This window comes from Anopheles coustani, chromosome 3, assembly GCF_943734705.1.
Source record: "Anopheles coustani chromosome 3, idAnoCousDA_361_x.2, whole genome shotgun sequence".
NCBI classification, from domain to species: domain Eukaryota; kingdom Metazoa; phylum Arthropoda; class Insecta; order Diptera; family Culicidae; genus Anopheles; species Anopheles coustani.
In genome coordinates this window covers 6,346,017-6,359,851 of record NC_071288.1, presented here as the reverse complement: position 1 = coordinate 6,359,851, position 13,835 = coordinate 6,346,017, and the positions used below count along the sequence as shown (strand labels likewise).

General features: G+C 44.9%; 1 protein-coding gene across 1 annotated transcript; it reads left to right on the top strand.

Moving 5' to 3' along the window:
• The first annotated feature begins 11,486 nt into the window (after positions 1–11,486).
• Positions 11,487–13,189, top strand: LOC131272031 (small ribosomal subunit protein uS5m). The gene is made up of 2 exons (XM_058273641.1): positions 11,487–11,715; positions 11,779–13,189. The coding sequence occupies exons 1-2, from the start codon at positions 11,514–11,516 to the stop codon at positions 12,927–12,929; spliced, it is 1,353 nt and encodes a 450-aa protein (XP_058129624.1). The 5' UTR covers positions 11,487–11,513; the 3' UTR covers positions 12,930–13,189.
• The last annotated feature ends 646 nt before the right edge of the window (positions 13,190–13,835 follow it).

Sequence of the window (13,835 nt, the reverse complement as noted above, 5' to 3'; positions counted from 1 at the left end):
CGGGTGCTTATGTTCGCGTGCTCACCTGTAAGGGGAGGGTGGATTCGCGGTCAATTCCAGCTTGCGGTACTCCTCGATCGGGCTGAGGATGTCGGTGACGCTGAACGGTGTCGAGTGGCTGTGCAGCGCCGAGTTGTGCTGCAGATTCTGCAGATGCTGCAGGCTCGTCAGGTGATGATGGTGGTGGTGGTGATGGTGGTGGTTCGGCGCCTTGGGCGACAAGCTCATAACCAGATCGACACCATTCAGATCCGGTAGCAGTCCATGCTCTTGCTCGGAATCGTCTGGATACACTCCAGAGACACTCGATAGCGTGGTGGACATGTACCCGGAATTCGCTCAACGCGCGCGGCCAGTACGAAGAAGAAAAGAAGACGGGAACTCAGCCTTGGGCCCCACCGCTGGGATTTCACTTGATCGAACCGAGAGTCGCACTTTGATCGACCCTGTTTTTAGTTAGACTCGCGAAACATTGGCTGCTCACGGTTATATTCTTCTAAATATAGTTATCCTCACTATTGTTTCATCGCTCGCATTCGGGTTCTTTCCATTAAGAAGGACACTAAAGATTTTCGGATGGCTTCAAAACTATTATTCCACGAGAACACTTGCTCTTGAAACCAACACTCATGATAACATTTTCGTCACTTTAACAATTTTCGTCGGTTTTTTTCACAGAAAGCCAAAATGTTCGGTTTCGAAACGCAATTTAATCCATATTCCGCTGGACACCATTAAACGCTTCTGAAGATTAATACATCTCTTTCGTACTGAATGTAAATTAAACCACACCGTTTAATTGTTTGAAATACTTGAAACAACGTGGGAAACTACTCAAAGCGGTATGGATTGAAAGTGGAATGGGCTTTGGCACACAATAAGAATATAAATCAAGCACACTGTAACGGCCGGTTGACAAAATTTTGTTGGTTCTTTTAGTTTAATCACTTACTTCGTGCGCAACTTCGATCACTGCTTCCGGTTTGCTAGCGCATTTCGTGCGGCGACGGGGTGGCTGCATTTGTTTGTGTGTTATCATCCACCTTTACTGGGCACTTATTTCACTCCTTTCGCACGTCCACGTAGACATTTGTTTACTTTGCGCTTTCGATAGTACTCTTATCGCTCGATTACGCACTCCGCGATTCCGCGCTTTCGAACAGTGGCCCGGGACAATTGAACCACCGGAGCAGCAACAGCAGTAGCAGTAACAACCGGAGATGACGGAACACAGACAAAAAAAACTACACAACGCACCACTCGAGACGCACCAGGAGGAACGTGTCCGTCAAGCGGTTTAAGAGGTCTACCTAGTACTGAACGCCCGAGTGCGGCAAAGTTGTATTTGGCTTTCCGCCGCTTTCAACTCCACGCGAAGAGACGACGAGGATCCTGCGAACGGTGAGCAGCAGTGCACTCGCTCACACTCACCAAACCGGTGGGGCACGTTGGCACTCTCTTTCTCCGTCGCGCACCCTCGTCCGTGCACGCCGACTTCCATCATGGCGACTCGCACCTCCTTTGACCGCTACACGATGTACCACGCCTACTCTTTGGCTTGTGATTGGCTGCCGAACCGGTAATTATGAACCGGTAAATTTGACACTGGCGAAATCAGCTAACCGGTTGTTTGGAACACACTTTTCTTTGATTTCTGGAAACTCGTACAACCGAATGCTATCTTGAATATAATTGTTTGTTTTATCAAGATGTTTTATCAGAAATGTAATATTTTAAAATCAGCTTAAGGACTCCAACCCCTTCTTTTGTACCGCAATTGAAACAGTGGTGTGCGTTATCAGACACATCATCACCCAAGAGAGGGTCCTTGGAAACCGTTTCGAAAGCGAGGAGAACACGGCGTCCGACTAACGCTCGCCCGTCCACACGACTCCCAACATCTCGTCGCACTCTTCGCCACATGCTCTTCGCAAGCGCTCATCATCGTCATCCGATTGGTTTTCGAGTACCCTTATCAGGACACTCGAAAGGCGTGTCCTTTTGATGAAATCCAACCGAAAATTGTTATTTTGTGTTTTTCCAGCGCTTCTTCTGTGTGCTCTCGATTATGCTCCGTCTCGCTTTGACGCAGCGGCCTGTTGTGGCTTGCGTGTGCTTCGTTCCGTTCCCACTCTACTCGGAGCGCTCGTTGAAAACGTTTTCAAAAACGGTGCGATTTTCGCACTCGCTCTGTATCATCTCGACGACGAGCTTTACGCTTCATGCTTCATCTAATCGCGGGAGCGTAGAAACGAGGGGGGGCAGCAGCACCACCGCGGGGTATTTTTCTTCCTTTCTTGAAGTGAGACAAACAGAGCGAGGAAGAGCAACTGGAAGAGAGAACGAGCGATACGGGAAAGCGAGGGATGAAAAAGAAACAAACAAACTGCTTGTTTTCCTCCCTCAGCAATTGACAGGCTCCCTCTTGCATCATTGTTCGCCATTTCATTTGCGCATACATACACACACGCACACATACACAAACACACACACAACCATTGGGTGTACGGCGGTACGCACATGCGAACGAGCGTTAAATTTGGGACGATTTTCGTTTGAACCGTTCTGCTTATGCGAGCAAAAGTTTGACGCTGACAGAGTGAAGTGGTTCCTTTTTGCTCCTTTTCGATCCCTCTGTCCCGCTCTCGCTCTCTCCTTGCATTTCTGCTCCCTGCTCCAACCGTAAGGACGACTAGCCCCCGCGGTTAAAGGGAACAAAAGGACTCTGACGTGAAGTACGCTAAATCAATAGTAAGGGGTTTTTTATTCTACACTGCTACCCGGACCTGTGTGTGAGTGCAAGAAAGAGAGGGATAGTAAAAAAGTACGGTCGGGATGGAAAAGTTGCACGGAAGCACATATAGGTCCATACAGTGGAATGCAAGAACAAAGGCAGTCCCTTTGTTCCCGGATGTGCTTCCCGAAGGAAAAGCAAAGAAGCCTACCGGGATGCTGCAGGCGGTTGTTGTGTGTGCGTGTGTGTGAGTGCTTATATGTGAGAAAGATTTTCCACCGAAGAAAATTAGCGTCGGACGGAACGGGTTGGGAAGGATGATCGGGGGTTGAGAAAACAAACGCACCGGAACATGGACGATCAAAGTCCTGACCGGGCTTCGTGTCGTACCGGATGTGATGGAATCGCAATTAAATGTTCATCAGACACGGGCCCGAACAGAACCAGGCAACGGCAATCAAAAAGGAACTTATTAAACGGCTTTAACGGCAATAACACACAGTTTCGTTTCATATTAGCGCCGTGCCAACTATTTGCGAACGAATGTGGGCTGTTGTTAAGCAACACGGTCCTTGCCTACTGTTATTAAATTAGTTCCCTGTTCTAGTTGTAACGAACAACAAATTCTTTTAAGAATTTTGTTTTAGAACTTCGTACGTAAGCGTACATTGAACGCATTCGTTACACTAGTTGTTCAACGTTACTATAAATCCTTATCAATCAATTAATCCGAAATCCTTTTGTCTGCTCGTGCAAAGAGTCAAACAAACAAACAAACACGCCAATGGAATAAAAACAGAACTTAAATGTAAATGTTTTAAAATGAAGAGAAAGCTTCGAAAATGGAAAAGGACCTACATACTAGACGAAAACAAACAAAATGGCGAAAAAGTCCTAATGGCGGATGGTTGGATAGTTGCGTTACAAAACGAAACTGAGACAACATTGCTGATGGGTAAAATGAAAAATAAGGAATTAGCGGGCAGGCCGCGAACGAAATGTAATGGCATTAGCCGCACTAGTTGTGGTGGAGCAGACGTTACAGCGACCACAGTAGAAGGAGCAGTAGAAGCAATAGTAGATACGGTACGAAAACTAGGTGTCAATAAAGTACGCTTGAGCCCGGTCTAGCGAACTTTCGAGTGGCCACTTTAATGCCGCACGAATGCTGAATCTGGCGTAGTTGATTTTACTGCCACTGCTGCTGATGCTGCTGCTGCACGGCGTTGTTTCTGGTGCTTCTGATTTTATTGCAGCTTGTTTTTCCTAACCTTCCCTCCCATGATCATCTCCATTTCACCCCTTGTACCCTTGGTGGATGCCATTTTTTTACGATTTTCTCCCCCCCACCTTCCCGACGGACTGTTGCGCTGCGGTAAAGTTTAGAAACCGGGAAAATGTCCACTCCGGAAGCGCATTGCGGTGCTTTCGCATTCGGCAGTATAGTTTTATGCAGCATTTCAGGGCAGAACAAAAGAAGACGACCACTCCAGGGGAACATTGTTTCTCAGGGCAGCACCCGGCGAATAAGTGAAGAAGTGTTTTTGGCAAATCAAGAAGTTGCTAAAACTTGTGCCTGTCTCGTGGATGGATTCCATTCATTATTGGGGGAAAGTTTGCGTCGAACCTCGTACATTTTGTTTTATGATTATGATAACTGCTTTACTGTAGAGGAATCTACAGTGTTTGCTTTGTCTTGCAGAGTTTCAATTGTTTTCTTCTTAGTAACAATAGTTTGTAAAGAATAAAAAATGTCTTCTTACAAAAGGAATGAAAATGAATGAAATCGTTTACAAAAAGAAAGCACACATACATCCAGTATATTTCTACTAGTTAGACAGATTCAACCACCGATCATAAAATTTGCATTTTCACACTTCTTCTCAACAATGATCACTTGCTTGCTGAAGCACGCCATTCTGCACGCCATACACCCTTCCGGAGGCGTCCACACTTAGCACACTTTGAAAATCGAACGCGATTGACATTCACCTGGTTTTGAGCTGGTGTCCTCAAAACAAACGGATTTCAAACACAAAAAAAAAACTGAGGGAGAAAAGCCACAGTCCAGAGAAATTTTCCGGTATGGTGGTGCGTTCCTGGAGTGTCATTGGAATTTTAACGATCCTCAAAGCGAAACGCACCCACTGACGAAGCCTTGCTCGAGTGAGAAACCGATCACGAACCAAGAGTGTGATGGAAAAAATCGCATTCAAAGTGGTAGGAGAGCAATGGTTATTTAAATTGTGAAAAAGTACACCCTTTCCCGAATTCTTTACCCACTATTACCCTACTTTTAGAGCACAGTTTAAACCCATCTTCTCTCTGCGTTTGGCACATGTTTTCCTTGTCAATGCGTATGTTTTTAGTGTCAATTATTGCATACAATAAGGAACCAATTTTGGATATTTGTTGGGAAATTCTAAAAGTGCTTGTTTAAAAATAAACTTTACCAGTCAAAAGGTTTTATAAATTTCCTTCTCGAGGGAATGATCTAACCGTGACGTGATCATTGACCATCTACCATCCCTCCAACTGGTAGTCCTGGTTGACAACTCTTTATTTTCCACTTGACACTGACCTCGGGGACACAAGGACCTCAGGCATGCGATCGTATGTGTGTGTGTGTCTGTGTGAAAATATAGATCCACCAGCCGGTGGCAACGGCGTGTCGCACCGTGCAATTCAGCAACCGATCGTCAAACATAAACATGCCGCCAACCCCACACACACACACACACACACACACACACACACATACTTGCTGTAATACACGGGAAGCAAGCGATACCGGTTTGGAGCACACAAAAAAAACCGGGGCTCTTGTGAGCTCTCTACACAAAATCATACTCCTTAGGATAAGTACTGTTGACCGGAGCGGAGTGTTTTCCTCGTTTCTCCTGGCGTTTTTCCCGAAGGCCCCTAGAGGAGCAGCGCTGCAACCTGTCTGCGGCCGGGGCTAACCTTGAGCTTTCGGCTGGCAGGCGAGGCAGGGCGTCTGAGCACACGGAGGATCCTTAAAGTGTTGCCGTAAAGCGAGAGTCGGAGGAACCGAACTGATGGATTTTTCATTTTCGAAAAGATACAGGCCAGGTACCCTTGCTGGCGCTGTGTATGTGTGGAATTTTTCGACCACAAGCCTCGTCGGGAAATACTGGATTCGGTGGAAACTCGCGGTCGGCCACCGTCGAAACCACCAGCGCCTGGGAGAGGGAATCGGGAGAACGGTGCACAAACACACTCCAGATTAGACCGAAAGGACACTTGGGGTTGGCCCTCGAGTAGGGCGATGGAAGTGATAAGTGAGTGAATCCTTCCCTCGGTGGCGGGTCAGGTGAAGAATTTTATTTTATAAATAAATGCTTTAAAGCAACACACACGCACACATCACTCCGATCGTGGAGTTCGGGGCTGGGAGAACGGGGAAGAAAATTGCTAAACAGGAGCAACGACACAAGTGTGATGATCATGTTGGATTGGTTAAGTTAAGATGATGCACATGATGATGAACGGAGACACACCCTCTCTCTCTCTCTCTCTTTCTCTGGTTCTCTCAAGATGGGCGATAAGTGACGAGGAGAAAATTCAATGTTTATTCAGGACTCGCGCGCGTTTTACCCTACTTTCTTCTATTGAACTTTCCATCGCACACTTTCTCTCCTTCGGTATCGCGTTTGTCTCGATACTCTTAGTTGTAAAGTCTTTGATGACTTCTGATTAAAGCACTCGGGGTCCGTACTTGGGTGGTCGCGAATTGGCCTCCGCTAGGAAGGCACGGGTGAAGGCACATGGAAAATAGGGCGCTGGAAGCCATCCTTCAAGCCGCCGGTGGGAACGGCATCCAGGCGTGTATAAATAGTTCAATTAATTGGATGGATCCATCGAGATGAAGGGCCACCACTTGCCGATGTACCATTTTGGATCAATCCGCGTGTGCATCAATTGTGCACTTGAATTTGTTTTTATCATGAAGAATATTATTAATAGATGATGTTTCTGGATGATATAAAAGATATGGATATAAATGGCGTCCACTTTGTTTTTTTTTATCTTATTGAAATCAATTATCATTGAAATCACGAAGGTAATTTATTATTGTTTTTGAAATGAAATGAGAAAAATTTCATTTGATTTTTAATATGTTTAGTTGATGTTTACTGCATCAACGAAAAAGGTAAAACAAAATGGAACGTTTGTCTTCCTTGCTCCGGGAGCGAATTACATGAGACTTTTAAAATATGGCAATAAAATTTCCTCCTAGGACAACTTTTTTCATATCATATTTGGGTATGTATTTTTCACTTTCTGAAGAATAAATTTAAGAGAAGAAAATAAAACCTTACCACATATGCTTTGTTTAACGCTTGCACTCATCACATCTGCCGTTAACGGTGCTGCTCCGGACCCATATTGTGCAAAATAAAAATAAAAACCTCTCCAGTTCTTACTAGCCATACGGCCCGCGAGAAATACCAACGATGGCCGGGTGACGGGTGGAAAACAATATATGCCTGCGGGAAATAAAACAGGCACGAAAACCTTAAAACCATGCCTTCCGTTAAAGGGTTCACCGATTGAAAGTTGAAGATTAGCGCACTTGAAAACGGGATTGTTGCTCCCCTCCCGTGTGGGCCAGTCTCCTAGCTTGTGCTCGAGTGGACGAAGAGAGGCACACAGGAAACGCACACCCCCGTTGTATGCCGTTGGGTCGGCGTTTTCCGCCAGCGGACGGCGCGCTTTTCCGAGGTAGGTACTTCACAACAACCACCGGTCTGTCGGATAAGGTTTTTACTTCCCAGCATGGTGTGGAACGGGGGTCAAAGGAAGGGATTTAGTACATACAAAGCATTAGATGCAGAGAGTAGGAGCCTCAAAAGTTGTAAACGCCCGGTGTAAACCTCGAAATATGTTACAAATACCGGGCAACACCTCGCATGTGCTAGCGGAAGGACGAGCTACGAGCGATAGGGGTCTCCGGAACGGTAGAGGCCTTCAGGATTACCGGCACCATTTCAGGTTCCGGTAGAAGGATGAAGGATGTTTCTAAAAAAATGTTGAATCTGATAAATGAATATGTGTTAGTTGTATTGTTTTTTATTGTGGTTTTCCTGTGCTTACATTTAAATTTCAATCTAAAAATTGGCGTAGCATTGTTTGATATAATAAAGTTTGGTTAGATTTTTCACTTGGAATGTTCATAATTTTAATGTATGCGATAGGTCTTCTTTTTTGCAGTTCTTGTGTATTTTTTTTTTTGCAGTATCTTTTACATTAGACCAAATTTGACGCTGATCGGAACATTACGGTTCAGTTGCAGTAAACAGTTTTGTTTGAACAGTTATGAGCTTAGGTTATCGGACTCTTCGGAGGTCATTTCTAGCATAGAAGACATTTTTCAATACCAAATGTTGGTTAAGTAGATTTCAAGCTAGCAACTATTTTACTTTTCGAATGATTTCTTAATTTAAAATTTCTTAAATATACATTTTATTAACCCAAAATATGTTTAGTGGTAGAATGGATCATCATCAACGACCTTTCCAGCAATATTTAAAATACATATTAAAAGCATATAAAACTAAAAAAATATATGCGAACTACGAACGAAGTAATAATCTTTTTCTTCCATTTACTTTTACAGTACCTTGCAAAAGTAGTTCTTTTGAAATAGTTTTCAATACCTTATAAATTCCTGAACACACGAAACACTTCGTCTAATTAAACCATACCGAGAGCCTCATAAGAGTAAAAGGATTCGCAGGCTCCAATGTCCCTATTGCGCTCAACCGACGACAATAGCAATCAATTACCTACCATCGGTCGCCTTATCCTATGAATATCGGATTGTGTATCTAAACTGCTTTTTAAGTACGGCCAACAACGCCTCAATCGTAACACGCCGCCCCTGAAACTCCGTGAAAGGTTATGGTAGTCCTTACCAGCAACTACCAGCCGAACCCGGGGACACCGGGTTAAGCACGGATGGATTGCGGCTTTGAGCGACGAAGATGAAGATTTACGATATGATACGGCGTGGCGAAACAAAATGTAAACACTATATGTTGGATAAGTTTTGCATACATGCCGACAGTTGGTGTGTGTGTGTGTATAAGGGATGGGACTTCAAACAGTTAGCTAGAGAAAACGCTCTGCAACGATGAGGACAGCCTTCGGTAGCCGAGGCTTCGAATAGCTCGACGAGATGACAGATCGCAGATTGACAGATAGCATTCAACCGGTGCCGGAGACCGGTTCCATGAGGACCTTCCGAATGAGATTACGCATCGCCTCATTAGTTGGCAAGTTGGTCCGAATGAGGGTGAGATCGGAAACGGCACGGATGATTTAGTGCTTTAGTGGGGATAATGCAGAGCATTCGCAATAAAAGTCTCCGCGCCGGGCTCGCCAACGTCGGTGTCGGGGGTGGTAAATGTCCTGAATGATTGATGGCCGCCGCAGCAACTGCTCGGAACTGAAGTCCCACAGGAAACCATCCACCACCTTGGCCAATCGAAACACCGTGTACCAAATGCAACCGGTGTACCGGAAGATGCTGATGATGGACGACGGACGATAAACGGTTATCATGAAATTTTAATTAAGTACAAACCAAGCGCCAGCCAGTCAAATGTCTTCCCCTCGGGGTGCAAGCCATCATCACCAAGACGACGCGGGAAAGTGTAAATCCTGCCTCCGAAAGGGAGAAGCTTTTCATTGCGCTTTCCATGGCATTGGAAACGCTGGAGAAATTTTCCGACAGGACGCGAATGGAATGGAATATTTGCCTCCGGAACGCGGGGCCGACGATACACATTGTTTCAATTGGGCAAATATTGAATTGTAGCAAAAATAACAAACCTCTTCAGAAACGGCGAGGACCTCGTTACGGACGTGCGAAGGGAAACCCGGGAAAATGTTGATGCGAATCAGATGTTGTTAGGGGATTGCTCGTTTAAAATGGCAGCAGGAAATTGTCGTTATTCCGAAGAAAGGGTATGTTTTAAATCAGGTTTATCTGAGTGAGAGTGGTATTATTTTTGGATTTCAATGCTGGAAAAGTGTTGTTTTGTTTTAAATTATTGTTATTGAACAAAATGGACTTTTGGAATGAAAGATTACTTAAAACAATTAACTAACAATATTCAGAATGTTGGAGATATCGCGCTATATCTCTCATGAATAAGGGTGTTTTTGACATTTAATTTCGCGTTTCTTAAGACATTTTTGCATCCTGTGTTTTGAGAGAAATCACTAAACAATCGTAACCGTTTCCAGAAGTGTACCTTACGTAACCAGATGAACTGACTCAATGTCGATTCGTTTCTCCTAAAACTGTTACAATTTCGTGCCTGCAACCACCTCCTCGGATGACTAGCCCTCGGATCAAACGACCATTGGCATTTATTTTGAGCCAGCGGAAAAGTGTACAGAGCACTTTGGGGCGTACTATTTTAATATTAATTTGAAAAATATCGTTTCCATTGTTTGTTTGCGTTTTGTAGCACTGCCCCGTTTTGAACCTGGCAATATGACTGACAGACAGTACTGTTTGTTTGACCAACGAGGCCCTCCGCTCACCGCCACCACTAGACTCAGCCTTTGCAGGCCCTTTGTAGCCCCTGCGTGGGCTAGTACGACTCGACTACCGCGTGGGGACCGTTTGTACGGTTTGCTTATTTTGTTTACAGGCTGTACTCCGGCCCGCCCTCGGCTCGTTTGGTTGGCTTTTCGGGAGGTTAGGGTTAGTGGTGTGCTTGTTTAGATATAATTTGGGTTACGAGCGCCGTAGCGAAACACCCTTGCGACATTGGTCGAAAAGCAGATCAGGCGGCCAATAGTGGTGCAGAAACAATAACGAAACAAATCGACACCACAACGCACTTGGCCGTTTGCGATTTCGGCGTTCGCGCTGGCCGCGTCGGAGCCGATCCACACCAGCAAGGCCAAGGGAACAGGTGACCGCGTGGCTAGGCTAGAGCGAGGGAGAGAGAAAAATAGATGGAGACAGGGCAAAAAAAGTAATTAACATTCAAGTGTACGGCAAACAATTCGTCGGCGTTGGAAAATTGACAAATACAACGCGAATTAGGAAATCGATGACGCACTCGTCGCAGGAATGGATCGCATCAGCTGGAGGTGGAAGGGGAGAGGATGGTAGTGATATCTGTAGTGTGGGGTCGTGGTCATTTTAATGGTCACCTAATGAAACTATTTTCCATAACTAAAAGTAGTGTCCAAATCACAAACAAAATGTAGTGAAGTACAGAAACAAAGAAAACGTTTGTTTAATCTTTCTCACTTTCTGTACATAACTCATAGCTTTTGTACATAGTTCATGTTTATTACACTGACTTTTGTGGTTTCTAAAAGTTTAATAACTAAATCGTTGCCACAGTTTGCACACTTTCTGAACAGTTTACTATTTTGAACGGTCTTTATCTTAGCGACTCACAAACTGGTTCACAGCGAGCATCCTTTGAATTCTGAAATATTTCTTCGAAAGATTTCTGAAACAATTCAACACGATCTTTGCGACATTTTTTTTTTCTAAACTAGAGAAGATAGAAAAACGATCAATAAAGTTATATGTGTTAAAAAGACATAAAATAAGCTTGTTACAAAATAACGTTTTCAGTGTTTTTTTAAATTTATGACCGAGGTGTTTGTAGCTTTGTTCAAGTCACCTTGGTCAACTTGTCCGATTGATCAAATGTCAAATCTCACGTTTGTTTACTATTTAGCAAAAAGGTGGTGTTGCCGGCGACGGAATACTAGAAACATGTTACGAATTGCGAGTTCAAGCAGCAATTCGCTGATACGGGCATTTTCAGTGCTAAATATAAGCCGCCCATCTGCAGTGTGTGGCATTGGAAAGAACAATTCAACGATCGATTCAGTGACCGAAACACGAGCGCGAAATTTACTGCAACCATACACACCAACATTATGTAATGTTCGTGAAACAAGCTTCTTCAACAAACGTAAGTATTTTAGCAACAAACTAGAGCTAGATGAACTATGATGTGTGTTGTTGTGTATTGTAGTCCCTGCGGATCAAATATGGAAAGGTGTCATCTCGGTCAGTAACGCGGGCAAGAAACGAGGACGTGGGAAGGGTTCCGGTCGCATCACCGCCAAAGATCTCAACAGGGGCCAGGTGATTGGGTACGGCAAAGCGAACATCGTATGGCCGGGCCTGTCTGCGCCGGTGATACGCGGCCGCGAGCTAGTACAGCAGCAAAGGCTTCCGGAGGACAAGGAACGCGAGGCGAAGCTCCGACGCATCCGTGATGAAATGGTCAACTTTAAGCGCATCAAGTTAAGTCCACTGGAGCGTGGATGGTCCGGATCGAAGATGCCAGGTCGCAGCTTCGGCCCACCGGATCCAATCGGAGAAGATGAGTTCGTGGGCTTCGACACAAAATGTCTGGAGCTCAAGGCGGTGGTCAACATGAAGGGTAATCACGGTCGTAAACGGCGCGTATCGGCGATGGCCGTCACCGGCAATGGAAATGGTTTGGCAGGATTCGGTTTTGGCAAAGCAATCGAAGGTAGAGCCGCGCTTCGACAAGCAAAGAATCGCGCCGGTCAAAAGCTTATGCACTTCGACTTGTGCAATGGTCATACGGTATTTCACGATTTTCATTGCCAGTTCGGTGCAACAAAGTTGTTTGTCGAGCGGAAGCCCGAGGGCTACGGCCTCAGGTGTCATCGAGCGATCAAAACTGTGTGCGAAGTGCTCGGCATCAAGGACCTGCGGGCAAAGTGCGAAGGATCGACAAACGTCCAGCACGTTGTAAAGGCATTCTTCATTGGACTGCTGAAACAGAAAGATCATCAGAAGATAGCCGAAGAGAAGGGTCTACACGTGGTAGAATTCCGACCAGAAAACATGAACTTCCCTAAAGTGGTCGCTAGTCCGACCGTGTGCCGTACGGAAAAGGAGCTGGGAAACAACGAAATTCTTGACTTCACCCAGTACTGCATGGACGGGAAAATTCAGCTGCAGAAGAAGAAACTGCCCCCATTCTACACCAAGTTCCGGTCGTGGGAAATTTATCTAAAGAAACAAGAGTACCTCCGGAACCAGGACAAAGTGCGGCTGCGGATGATGGCCGAGACGGGTGAGGTTCGTAGTTTCTTAACGGAAAAGTTTCCCGAGTGCCGCATGGGACCGGGTGCAAAGGAGGAATAGGCATTCGGTGCTGTTCGTTTCTTAGATTAGTATTCATTTCTGGTTGCCTCACATCAGCGCGTTTACATGTGAAAGCACAGTTGCGCAGCAGTTATCAGCAATGCGGAAAATACACAACATTCGTCCGGAAAACAGCTGATTGTTGTTTGTGTTGGTTTCACCAGTGGGTTCATCGATTATTCTCAGTGCAGGGCTGGTATGACAAACGAGGAAGAGTACCCGCAGGGTTACCAGTTTAAAAATAAATGAATAATTTTAAATTCAAACTAAATTTGAATAATTCGCTTACTGTACACTAGATTCGGCACTAGATAGTTATTTCAATTAAAAATAGCAATTTTTTGTTCATTCCTACCGTTTTATCGAACAAGAAAAGGAGAATTAACTAAAATTTAAAGCGATGTTTTTATTCGGGCGACCACGAGGTGGCGCTACGACCTTTGGCAGGTTTAATCGATTTTGTGGTACACACAAGATCGATTCAAAGACAGGTCGGATCAAAGCTATTTTCTGCTCCACCATTGTTGTGACAGTTCGTTTAAAAAGTGTTTACAAACATAATTGCATACTTGTGGGCCCATAGTCTTGCGGATAGAAACTACTCTTCTGTGTGAATATGGATCCTTTTGGTCGCCATGATTGACGAAATTAAGTGTCTTGGTCTGCCTCATGCGCAGCCTTCCTCTAGAGCATGTTCCAAACGTTTCAATTCCCTGCTTTGTTGATGAAACACACCAAACATTGCAGTTTTATCCCACTTTCCTGGGTGCTGAAAAGAAAAATACAAAATTTCAACCAACTGTCAAACATTTTCTCACGGTTTTTGACTCGTTACATGGTATGCTGCGACCTCTTTTTCATTGATCTTGAAGTAAACAAAGCAAGTTGCTTTGTTCGCTGTGTCAG